Below are 12,661 nucleotides of genomic sequence, written 5' to 3'. Positions count from 1 at the left end.
CCCAACACCTTATCTTCACCATGAACATCCAGTCCCTGTACACCTCCACCCCCCATCACGAAGGACTTAAACACCTCTGCTTCTTCCTTTCCCGCCGTACCAACCAGTACCCTTCGACTGACTGAACTGGTCCTCACCCTGAACAACTTCTCTTTCCAATCCTCCCACTTCCGCCAAACCAAAGGAGTAGCCATGGGCACCCGCATGGGCCCCAGCTATGCCTGCCTCTTCGTATGATATGTGGAACAGTCCATCTTCCGCAGCTACACTGGCACCACCCCCCACCTTTTCCTCCGCTACATCGATGACTGTATCGGCGCTGCCTCGTGCTCCCATGGGGAGGTGGAACAGTTCATCCACTTTACCAACACCTTTCATCCCAACCTCAAATTCACCTGGACCATCTCAGACTCCTCCCTCCCCTTCCTAGACCTTTCCATTTCTATCTCGGGCGACCGAATCAACACGGACATTTACTATAAACCGACCGACTCCCACAGCTACCTTGACTACACCTCCTCCCACCCTGCCCCCTGTAAAAACACCATCCCATATTCCCAATTCCTTCGTCTCCGCCGCATCTGCTCCCAGGAGGACCAGTTCCAATACCGAACGCCCAGATGGCCTCCTTCTTCAAAGACCGCAATTTCCCCCCAGACGTGATCGATGATGCCCTCCTCCGCCATTGAACCCCGCCCCTCCAACCGCCACCAGGACAGAACCCCACTGGTCCTCACCTACCACCCCACCAACCTCCATATACAGCTTATCATCCGCCGTCATTTCCGCCACCTCCAAACGGACCCCACCACCAGGGATATATTTCCCTCCCCTCCCCTATCAGCGTTCCGAAAAGACCACTCCCTCCGTGACTCCCTCATCAGGTCCACACCCCCCCACCAACCCAACCTCCACTCCCGGCACCTTCCCCTGCAACCACAAGAAATGCAAAACTTGCGCCCACACCTCCCCCCTTACTTCCCTCCAAGGCCCCAAGGGATACTTCCATATCTGCCACAAATTCACCTGCAACTCCACACACATCATCTATTGCATCCACTGCACCCGGTGTGGCCTCCTCTATATTGGGGAGACAGGCCGCCTACTTACGGAACGTCTCAGAGAACACCTCTGGGACACCCGGACCAACCAACCCAACCACCCCGTGGCTCAACACTTCAACTCCCCCTCCCACTCCGCCAAGGATATGCAGGTCCTTGGACTCCTCCATCGCCAGACCATAGCAACACGACGATTGGAGAAAGAGCGCCTCATCTTCCGCTTAGGAACCCTCCAAACACAAGGGATGAACTCAGATTTCTCCAGTTTCCTCATTTTCCCTCCCCCCACCTTGTCTCAGTCAAATTCCTTGAACTCAGCACTGCCTTCCTAACCTGCAATCTTCTTCCTGACCTCTCCACCCCCACCCCACTCCGGCCTATCACCCTCACCTTGACCTCCTTCCACCTATCGCATTTCCAACGCGCCTCCCCCAAGTCCCTCCTCCCTACCTTTTTATCTTAGCCTGTTGGACACACTTTCCTCATTCCTGAAGAAGGGCTTATGCCCGAAACTTCGATTCTCCTGTTCCTTGGATGCTGCCTGACCTGCGCTTTTCCAGCAACACATTTTCAGCTCTGATCTCCAGCATCTGCAGTCCTCACTTTCTTCTCCTTAGCTATCTTATTACCAGGTTATGGGGGTAGTGGGTGGTTATGTCTCAGTGTGATGCTCTTTAGGCAGTCTGTGCAGGCTTGATGGGCTGAATGGCCTCCTTCTGCGCTGTAGGGATTCTATGATAAGTGACCTCCTCAGGTGTATCTCTGATCCCTGGTCAGGTTAATCTCTCGGCCTGGATTCCCCAAATTCTCTCAATCCAAAATGGACCCTGTGCTTTGGAAAAATCTTCTGTTTCCCTGGATGGGAGAATGTCCCCTGTGTAGCTTCCAGCTGGTCTGACTCCTCTATGGTCCCAGGCCTTCAAACGAGGTTTATGATAACTCAATGAAAATTACTGCAGATGCTGGAAAATGTACTGAAGAGAAATACTGAAGGCCAAGGGTTTTGGCAACAAATTGATCACGAGTTGGTTGAAGAATTAGAGGGTTGGAGTTGTTGGTTGGTTCACCAAGCCAGTTGTTTTTTTGCAAAGGTTTCTTGGAATCAGATAGTTCCGTGAATTGCTACAAACTGCAATATTATGTTGGTTAAATAAATGGAGTATGTACAAACTCAGGCCAACTTCAGAACTTCTTGAAGAATCATCTAGACTCAACGTTAGCTTGCTCTCTCTCCATGGATGCTGTCTGACCCATTGTGATCTCCAGCATTTATTGTTTTGAGATAATTAGGTGTTTGACGGTGAAACAAGGAAAGGCTAAGTGATAGACTGGAAGTATATGTAAAACGTGCAATATGGAAGATATAATTACCTACTTAGAAACTGAGAACAGAACATTGAATGTCAAAATAGATAAGTGAATTTGAGTCCCAAATAGTGCAGGAACTAAGGCTACAGAATAGAAGGCAGAAAAACACAACTGCAAAAATTTTGGAATGGACCGTAGTTAGACTTGATTACAAAAATACACTACATTTTCTTTAAAGGAGGTCAATTGATTGCCTGATTTGGTTTTTATGATCTAATTGTTAATCTTGGCAATTTTATTTCATTTTTAATTATTTTGCTTGTAAGTGGATTGTTATGGTTGTATTCTGTTTCTCCACCGCCTTTTGTGTACACAAGTTGCCCCTGGGGAACAAAATCTCATGACAGTTCCAAACACAGCTCTGTGTAAACCCAACAGCTGCCTGTATGGAGTTGCTCCTGTTCAAAAAACGTTTTCTGAATACTTCCAGTTAATGCTGACATTCGAATGAAAGCATCCCAAGCAAACTCATCACTGTCTTCAGTCAACTTAGAGCATGATATTCCACATAGGACGTGTTTGAATTCTCTCATTATTACCCAGTGAATAGAGTGACAGCTGCTATAATTCTTTTGGAGCACATGGTTTGAAGTGTAGCAGCAATATGGTTGAGGTATTTCGTTTAACTGGCTATTTTGCTAATGTGATTTTTAATCTGCCAAGTTATTTGTATATCTGATTTGGACCGTTTTCTTCTGTTACTTCATACGTATTTAATTCTTCTTTTCAATTTTTCTTCAGTATATATTGCAATTTAATTATCAGACAATTTTTTTGGGTTTGTATGGAGTAATGTCCAGGATGATATAAAATGACTTTCCTCACCGTCAAAAGGAATTTAAATGAAATGCATTTGTCAAATGTAGTGTATGCTGTGAATTTACTGCTGTACATCACGCCTGACCTGATGGAATTTGTGATAACTTACTCTCTGCCACAGCATCCTTTGGAGAAATGAGTGACTTTTTTAGGATAAAAAGTACAAATACTTTATTTCCAGTGACCATACCACCTCTAAATTACACTGCAACTGGATATTTTGAAATATTGCTCACTCCCTAAATAAGACTTTACTAATCCAACTGTTAGATTGGCTACAGCCAAACAAGCGAAAAGGAACTGAAGCTAAGGGTATGTATTCTTACAAAACCAATGAAAGTTAACACACCTTAGAATGTGGAGCACCCTTTTGGAAAATTCTGCCTATTAATCAGGATTAATATTGTTTAGTAAAACTGACAGGCTTTAACTGTGGAGCATATAATGAAATAAATTTCAACATCTAATGAGGCCATGTCATCCTCATGGTGAGATGATCCAGTGTGATTTGCCCTTTGCAGGTGAAGAGAGGATGAGGAGTCCCAAAGCATTGGTTGTAACATGTTTACAGAATTCACATGATCAAATCTCGGCTGATATTTCTGCAACTATTTATTGTGTGTATATGATGTTTGACTTTGCTATTTTACTTGGTTAAACACTGTGTCTGGTATATTGTTTGTCTCTCTTGTATTATTCCCCTACTGCTACTCCCTTGATGCTCAGAATGATCTCAGCTGTGAGGCCAGTCCAGTAATGAAAAGAGCTAATAGCTCTGAATCCATGCAGCAGGATTTGAATGGTGATCCACAACTGGTAGGAGCCATTATGTAGCAATGTGGTGAATGTAATTCTGGTAGCTATGGTCTTTGTAGTGATTAGCCATTGTGTAGCTGGCTGTACATTTTCTGACTCCCAATTATACTTGAAAAATGTGTGGTGAAATGACTCTTATAACTTGTGAACGGGGTACTTTTGTATTAACACATTTGACTTTTCATTTTTCTAACTCTCTCATTCTCTCCTGCTTTAACTCTGGCAGTAGTATTCCCACCTTCTCTCAGAAGGGAGGTGGTTCAACAGTATTATGACCGCACCACTTGGAAATGAAAACTGGTAACGTTTGAATGTCTGACCCACTTGAAAACCCACCACAATCTGAGTTTCCAAACTTAAGAGGTCGGCACATCTTTCATTTGTCTCTACTTGTTCCCAGTAGTCCCAATTCCAGAAAAAAAATTGTAGCCACGACATCCAAATACACAAATTAATCTATTATTGTATTTTTGTAACTTTTTCACTGTCCTTAGATTTCATATTTGAGTCAGTTCTTCTGAACAGTGATCAGTTTGAAATTTCTCTGCCATCACTGGCAGCATTCCAGTTGGGTTTCTGTTTGCAAAAGGCTCATTTCATTTGTACCCTGAACTGGATCTGTGATGTGCTGACAATTCAGGGCAAACATGAGAGGTTATGGTGTTAGTACATGGTGAACATGACCAACTTGAACTACGACAGCGGTCACATTTTGTTTTCCAAATAGACCTACCTCTCTCTCCTGCAAACAAACTGTTAACATTACTCTTTGCAGTTGGTTCCATAATACAGCCCATTTGGGAATCTTTGCCTGAAAGGAACACTGCAGTTGTTTGAAACTACATTGTTATAAAAATTGCTGATTTATTCCTTCTGGCTAGTGTCCATGGACATGGATTATAAGCAACGACTAATTACTAATGTATTGCTCAAAGTGCCACAATTCCGAGTTATCCACTGCCGCACTCAGTCTTATCTGATAGAGACCAAGGAGTGGACTTGTGTTAGTGGGTCAGGAACTGGAATGTTTTCCAGCTCCACAGAGCTGACGGGACAAGTAGATTTGTGCTCCAGGGTAGCCATCTTCCTGGGTGACCCTGGAACATGTGGGGAGGCTGCAGAGGTGGAAGGCTGCAGAGGTCCCACTGCATTGGCATGCCTCAGAAGTTTCATTTTAAAACAAACATCCCGCTCTCTCGGTTCTCACTTGTCAAACCTCTACATGCATTCTCCGCCCCTGCTCTATTCTTGCCAACACATGCCCACTATGTCAACCTTTTCATTATGGCCATGCACATGGCACTTGGTAGCTCCTATTCCAACTCACGCCGCACACAGGCATCAATCCCTTCTCCCTCCTTGCCCACAGGCCTGATTAGATTCCGCTACAGTGTGGAAACAGGCCCTTTGGCCCAACAAGTCCACACGATTCCTCTGAAGAATAACCCACCCAGATCCATTTGCCCTCTGACAAGTGCATCTAACACTCTGTGGCAATTTAGCATGGCCAATTCACCTGACCTGCAGATCTTTGGACTGTGGGGAAAAAACCCATGCAGGCATGGGGAGAATGTGCAAACTCCACACAGTCGTTCACCCCAGGCTGAGAATCGAACCTGGGTCCATGGTGCTGTGAGGCAGCAGTGCTAACCACTGAGGCACCATGCTGCCACTTACGTATCAAGTTAACATTTACCATCCTGAGCAGACCTGAGAGACACAATGGAATTCAACAGATCAGACTTCTGCATATATTAGACTGTCTATATTGAAAAACATCTAATGTGCAGAAAATGTCTTTGCAACATTTGCATTTCTTCAACTGTATAAAACATTAACCTTTCTTTAAAACACATTTTTTTATCTCTTGCTGACATTTGTAGTCTGACACCAGTCTATCCTCATCAAATGGAAAAGTCTGATGCCAAGCTATAAAAATGTATGAGATTAATCATGCAGCATTAGTCTAATAATGAAGCCCCTCTGACTTATGTCAACAGACAGAACAAAATAGCAATCAACATTTTGCTTTCAATGATTTGAAAAAGCATGACTTTGAAATGCTTTGAGACTTTTAACAAATGCTGTTGACAGCTTTGCAAAGTGGTTTTTGCAGTTGATTCTGACAGCTCTGCTAATAATCTCAAATGAGCCTAAAAGCAGTAACACGCTTGTGCATTTTTAACACACTCATGATTCCAATGGTCACCTGACCTCCAACAAATGGCATCTGATCTCTGCCAAATGTGTCTCTGGACTAGATCCAAAGTGGGCTTGCCTTACCTCTCCAGAAGGCCATCCTAACTCTGCAAATACATAATTGTTTATATTTGCTGTTACTGGGTATAATTGGCACATTTGGGTTTCACACTCCAAGATCACCAAAATTCCACTTTGGAGGCAACTAATAAGTGGTCCAGCCAGTTCCATTAAGTGTAGCCAATAAGATAGATGAAGCAGCCCTATTTGCACACTCCCCACCCCCCACCACCACCAAACATCCCAATGAAAACTAAATACTCTTTGAGGGCTGCACTTGAGATTTTCATGCAGATCCCCTACTTTCACTGCAGAGGGTCTCTTTCCAATGACAGTACGTGGTTATACATTGGCTCAATGAGGCCAGTTAGCGAATGTCCTGTCTCATATAAAGTAACTCAGCATTCACCCAGTGATTAACAGAACTCGGTACCAACTCGTGGCTTACAATGATGTCAGTGAAGTTTGAAAGCAAGCATTTTGAAAGTGCGTCACTTCACTTGCGATTTGAAAGGGCTAATTTTTTTGTTGGTGTGCTGGTTGTCATATATGCATCATTATTTATTAGCCCCTTGATTGAGGTCGTGGCTTTGTCATGTTTGTGCGCATAATTGATAGTCTGAAGATTTTATTTAGAAATTCATTGGAGGACCGCACTCTCTGAGCAGCCATTTATTGCTTGTAGGCTGCATTCAAAATGCATTAACCAGAGAGAGGGCAGGACAATATTTCTTGTGCTTATTATCACACATTTCATCTGGGATAAAAATTATTCATCCAACCTAGACACTTCAAAGGTCTTGCTGTACATGTAAGTTAATATTACAAATGTTAGTTCAAGAAGGCATTTTGCCAATTCTCATTCCAATTTTGGTAAACATTTAGCTGTTGCACATTGTGCAAGTTGTAGATTAATGGATTCTTCTTAAGTGGAACTAATGAATTTATAATTTACCACCAGTTGCCCTTGGGTGCAATTTGGATTAATTAGCACCAAAGCTTGCTTCACTGTCATCAGAAGGTGCTGTTTAACAATGTGATAGCTGTGGGTAAGCAGTGTGCCTGAGGCAAAACATTGTGATAAAACTACTAACATTTCACTTGCAAAATATCATCGTTTGATATAGATGATTTCATAATCTCTTAAAATTGTAGTCATGCAAAGCACTTCAGTATTAAATTTTGGGTTACTCAATTTGGTTCATACAATTTGGAGTGTGTAAAATAGTTCCGCTCGTATTTTATAAAAATGGAATAATCTTGTTACAGTAGTTTACGTTAATTCTTTTGTACAATGCTTGTACTTTCAGTTCCATGACATGAATTTGAACTCCAAATTGTGAATTGCCTGTTATTGAAATGACCAAGTTTGGTTGGAGCTGGATTCTCTGACTGTTCCTGTGTTTCTGTCTGCCAGAAATGTTAGAGTTTGAGATCAAAGAGTCAGAAATGAAAATGTTGAATCCTCGTATATGGAGTACCCAGTTCATCATTTTTAAGAGTCATTTGGTGGAATAACAGGAAAAGGCGAACACTCAGTTCAGTAATTTCATTTTTTATGCTCCTATAATTCTCAATCCTTCCCCCCCACCACCCACATGACACAAAGCAAAATAAAATCTTGAATTTTGGATATCAAAGCATTGTTATTTCAAATTGTCCAAATCCTATGTTATTGCTGTTATTCATTCCATCACTAGCTGACTATTTTCATTAATTCATTGTTCTTCTCTTACTGCAGGTTGGTCTTTGGTTTCTTTTGTTCTGTGTAGTGGTGTTGGTGATGGTGATTAGTTATTGTGAAACTCGACTGTAAGTTTCTTTTTTCAGTGAATATGCATTGCTGGCAGGATAACCACTTTGTAGAAGTTTACAATTTGTAAATGTATTGGCATTCCTAAATCATCCATTCTTTTAGCTTTGATACAGATGCACCCTATTTCAGTTTTGGGTCCCTTGATGTTGTCAGTGAGTTTCTGAACTATCTTGTTGGTCCTTCAATACAAACTGAACTTTTGATTCAAATTGCCTCTCTTTTTTAAAGTCAAATGTTGATCATGACATTATTAAAAGTCACTTTTTCATTGACTGACCTGTATCTACTCATTGAGCACTTCAATTAAAAATTGGAACTTTATCCATTGGGCAGCCCAATGGATATGGGGGGATTGGTTAGGAAGTAAATAAACATGGGTATAGCCAGTGTAGGACACAAGGATGAATGAGGAGCAAAATGGAGAATTACACCTCACTGGAATGATCTCAGATTCCTGAAGTGAGGCCCAGTTAATCTTTTGAGAGCCCTAGGTTATACACCTGCCTAGTCTCCGAATGTTGCCCTCCAGTAAGAAATGGAATATGTGCATGAAAAGCACTTGTTGATTAATTCAGCAGGTTGCTGAATTACATTGCCAATTGGCATCTTGGTGGTTATATGTTAATACATTGTCAGCAATGCAATGATTGAGTTTCAACATGTCATGAAAGTAATTGAGTGAAGGCTAACTTTCTGTAAATTGTGGTTAATCATTGTTTTCTTCCCATCTTTGCCTTGTCCTCCACCTCTTAGACAAAAGCTTATGGTCTTGGATTTGTGAAGATACATGCACCATGGCATGTGCTTTGCAGAGAAGCTGAGTTCCTTAAGATTAAGATGCCAACTAAAAAGGTGAGTTTGTCGTGTTAAGGTAATTAGGTGCCTTAAGCAAGATGGCTCCTTTCTGTTGGTGAGTTGGCTATCTAAGCACTATTATTAAATCAATGTTCAAGAGACGTGAAGATTTTGGGATAAATCCTTTTAAGCAAGGTGTTTAGTTTGTAGAATTGTAAATAAAGGATTTAAACTTGTGAAGCTAAATACTCCCTCCGCTTTCTAGTCTATAAGTCATCCATGTCTCCTCTAAATTTCTCCTTCAACCAATGTCACTAAAAACAATCTCTGAGGCATCTAAATCTTAGAAGTCTAAACCTTGTCTCTGTTTCTCTCTGTTCTCACTGTTGGACCAGCTAAGTTTTTTCCAGCACATTTTTTTTTTCAGATCTATAATATTTTGCTTTTTACTAGCACTAACATGTGCTTTTCTCTCAGTTTACCTTTTTTGGGATCTTGCTGTGCCTGAAGTATTAGTGTTTGCACAGGCCACTACAACAATGACTGCATTCTAAAAGTAATTCATTGACATGAGGCATTGTTGGAATCCCAGCATGTGATGCACTATAGAAATGAAAGTTCTTTAATTTTGTTACCTACCAAAGATGAATAAGAATGCTGCTCTGCTCTGGCTGGGGATGAGGATCTGGCATTCACCTCCCCTCATTAGATTTTAGTCTCCTCCTTATCAGTGCCAGGTATTTGTCATTAATCTGAGTACCTGTTCCTTATTCTTGTGAGGAACCTGCCGTTTGTTATAGAATTGAAGTTTTCTAGAATCTTTGGGGGAAGGGGAGACAAATTTCTGATGTTTCTTCAACAAAATTAATTTTATTTTATTTAATTTTAAGCCACTTAATGCTTAGCAATTTATCTTGCATGATTGTGTGTCTATCTAATCACATTAATAGTCTGCTATTTCAACAGCCAAATAGTACAATGTGTTGGTTTAAACTGATGCTTGGCAATCTGATCCTAACTTTCTTTTTTTTCGATACGATGAGCGTTAGATCCAGGTTGACTTGATACAAGTTGTAGGTCAATCTGTCTAACCTTGCTAGTACCACTATGCCTTCAGAGAGACGCAGTGATCAATAATTCAAAGTTAGAAGAATCTAATTCGCATCGGACTGTCGCATTATCCACTTTGTTAACCAATTAGGGACAAATCCAATCTTTCATGGGATGCTGCCATCTCAGAGAGCCTGCACTGAGCAGCCTTGTTGTCAAGTTCAGAGGGTAGCTGAGAGTCAGGAGTGTTATGTAGGCTAGACCATGTAAAAATGGCAGATTTCGCCCCTGGACAGAACGGTGGCTCAGTGGTTAGCACTGCTGCCTAACAGCACCAGAGACCTGGGTTCAGTTCCTGCCTTGGGTGACTGTCTGTGTGGAGTTTGTACATTCTCCCCGTGTCTGCATGGGTTTCCTCCGGGTGCTCTAGTTTCCTCCCACAGTCCAAAAGTTGTGCAGGTTAGGGTGAATTGGCCATGCTAAATTGCCCATAGTGTTAGGTGAAGGAGTAAACGTAGGGGAATGGATCTAGGTGGGTTGCTCTTCAGAGGGTCAGTGTGGACTCGTTAGGCTGAAGGGCCTGTTTCCACACTGTAAGTAATCATCGTTTTTTTAAAAAAAAGAAATTAGTAAACCAGATGGGATTTGATGGAAATTAATCATAACTTAATGGTCATGTTACTGAGCATAGTACAACTTATTTTATGCTTCCAGGTTTATTTAAATACAATTTAAATTGAATCAGTTTTCAGTGATTCTACAGGATTTCGGTGGTATTCAATCCACACTCCCATAGCATTACCAGGGCCCCTGGGTGACTAATCCAGTGATATTACCATTACACCATCACTTTCCTAAAAATGCTTAATATTTACACACAATTAGACCTTATGAATTAAAGATAATAGAAGATCATTTATGTAAGGAATTGTCCACTAATTTTTGTCTTGAACCATTCCTAAAGCTTTATGCTGTAAATAAGGATATGTTAATTTTGTATATCATGGTCAGTATTTCAATATACATACCAGCAGATTACAGTTCACCTTTTCCCAAAGGCTGGTATTTTGCTTGCATGTGCACTGTCTACATTTGGAGATAAGTCTGAATAGCAACATGATTCCCAGCTGCTTCAGTTGCTGTTGGCACAGTTTCCAGTTAATTCCTGGCTTCATCTGCAGGTTTCCCCAGTTGCTTTGCCATTTCATGCCACCGGGTTTTATTTTTTGCGGACCTCCTATTGCCAGCAATTCTCCTCAAATCCGCTCTGCTCATTTCTTGTCACGTTTGAAACTTAGAGCTGGCTAAAATACCCAGAGAGGAAGGGTGTTTTTGGGCTGAAGGAGGAAATTAATGGAAAGTTTAAAATCTGCTAAAATTAAATGATGCTTTAGTGCAAAGGGGAAAGGAAATCTATTTGTCTGTTTTGTTTGTCAGGATCTTGCAATGACGAGGTTATGAAAATCATAGTTCTTACTTTGGAAGAACTACACCACACTAACAGCAATGTAATGTGATTGGGTAAACTCTGCATAGCTGATTTGAGGGACACATGTCAGCTCAAAAACCAGCTGCTCTTGGCAATAATAGTACCACGAGATGGTTCGGGCCCAGTTGTTAGGTCAGTCCGTTTAATATCTCGCCTGGCAGAACTCCCACTATTATTGACCAGGAACACCAGACCAGGATTTGTGTTCCAGGCTCTAGTGTACCACCTGAAGTCACAGCCTCTAACGTGGGTACACAGCTGCCAACCGAGCCCATTCCATGCTTGCCATTTTGATAGATTCCGTTCAGCTGAAAACATTGTAAACAGCATGACTTTTCTTTTCAAAACTTAGTCTGGGCCAGTCACCCTCCCAACATGTAGGTAGGTCAGACTAAATGTGAATGTGGACATGATTCATGTTCTAAAGGCCCCTTAGCAGTGACCTGATGCATGTGAGGATTTGCAAAATGCAGTGCATGGTTAAATTGCATCTGTTATTTGTATTAAGCTTTTCATCTGCCCCCTATCTCTGAACTGGAGGGGAGGGGAGAGTAGACTTTCTCCTTCCAGTTGCAATATTTAGTTGTGATTTAAATTCTGATCAGATCACCACCAATAGATTAGTTCCTGAATAATATTTTGATTAAATTCCTGAAAAGTAAAGAGTTATAATCTGGTGAATGAGATGACAAAGCTTGGATACTAAACTTTATAAATTGCATTCAAACTTGAGTAAATTACATTGGAAATGACCATAGTATTATGCTGATGTAGAATTGAGATCAAATTTTGCAGCAGCTGTAAAGCAACTTGTCACTGACTTTGAAGAAAGCTGCTCTCAAACATTTATCAATCTATTATAGGGTTTTTTCTCCTTTTCCTGACATGTGTTTGAAGCCGATACCAAATCAACAGGACCTCCAGATGTCCAGCAATAATGAAGTCACCAAGCAGGATAAAGCCTTTTCTATTAAAAAAAACAAAAATTGGAAAATGTTATAGCCAAATGAATGCACAATATGCATGAAATTATGGAAAAGATTAAAATGTCAAACTTCAGAAGGAATGATATATGTGGATTTTAAGTTCTAATGGAGTCATTTGACAGTTGACAGACAAAATTATCTTTCTTCCTTTTTCGGGCCAGAGGTGCCAGTTGGGAGTAGTTATGTAGTTAGTACACTATTT

General features: G+C 41.3%; 1 protein-coding gene across 15 annotated transcripts in view; it reads left to right on the top strand.

Annotated features, from left to right (window-relative positions):
- The window catches only part of ano1a (anoctamin 1, calcium activated chloride channel a), a 228,939-nt gene that overhangs the window by 52,303 nt on the left and 163,975 nt on the right, over positions 1–12,661 (top strand). For 10 of the 15 annotated variants that reach the window (XM_043705340.2, XM_087996249.1, XM_043705345.2 and 7 more), the window contains 2 exons: positions 3,975–4,064; positions 8,893–8,991. In XM_043705340.2, coding sequence (XP_043561275.2) covers positions 3,975–4,064; positions 8,893–8,991 — 189 coding nt within the window. The remainder of the gene's footprint in view (positions 1–3,974; positions 4,065–8,892; positions 8,992–12,661) is intronic. The other 5 variants (XM_087996250.1, XM_043705343.2, XM_043705348.2 and 2 more) reach the window with 1 other exon arrangement.

The sequence above is a fragment of the Chiloscyllium plagiosum genome, unplaced genomic scaffold, assembly GCF_037043375.1.
Source record: "Chiloscyllium plagiosum isolate Xiang-an unplaced genomic scaffold, Cpla_swu_hap1 HiC_scaffold_18, whole genome shotgun sequence".
NCBI classification, from domain to species: Eukaryota; Metazoa; Chordata; class Chondrichthyes; order Orectolobiformes; family Hemiscylliidae; genus Chiloscyllium; species Chiloscyllium plagiosum.
The sequence above is the reverse complement of the archived record's forward strand: the minus strand, read 5'-3'. Positions and strand labels throughout refer to the sequence as shown.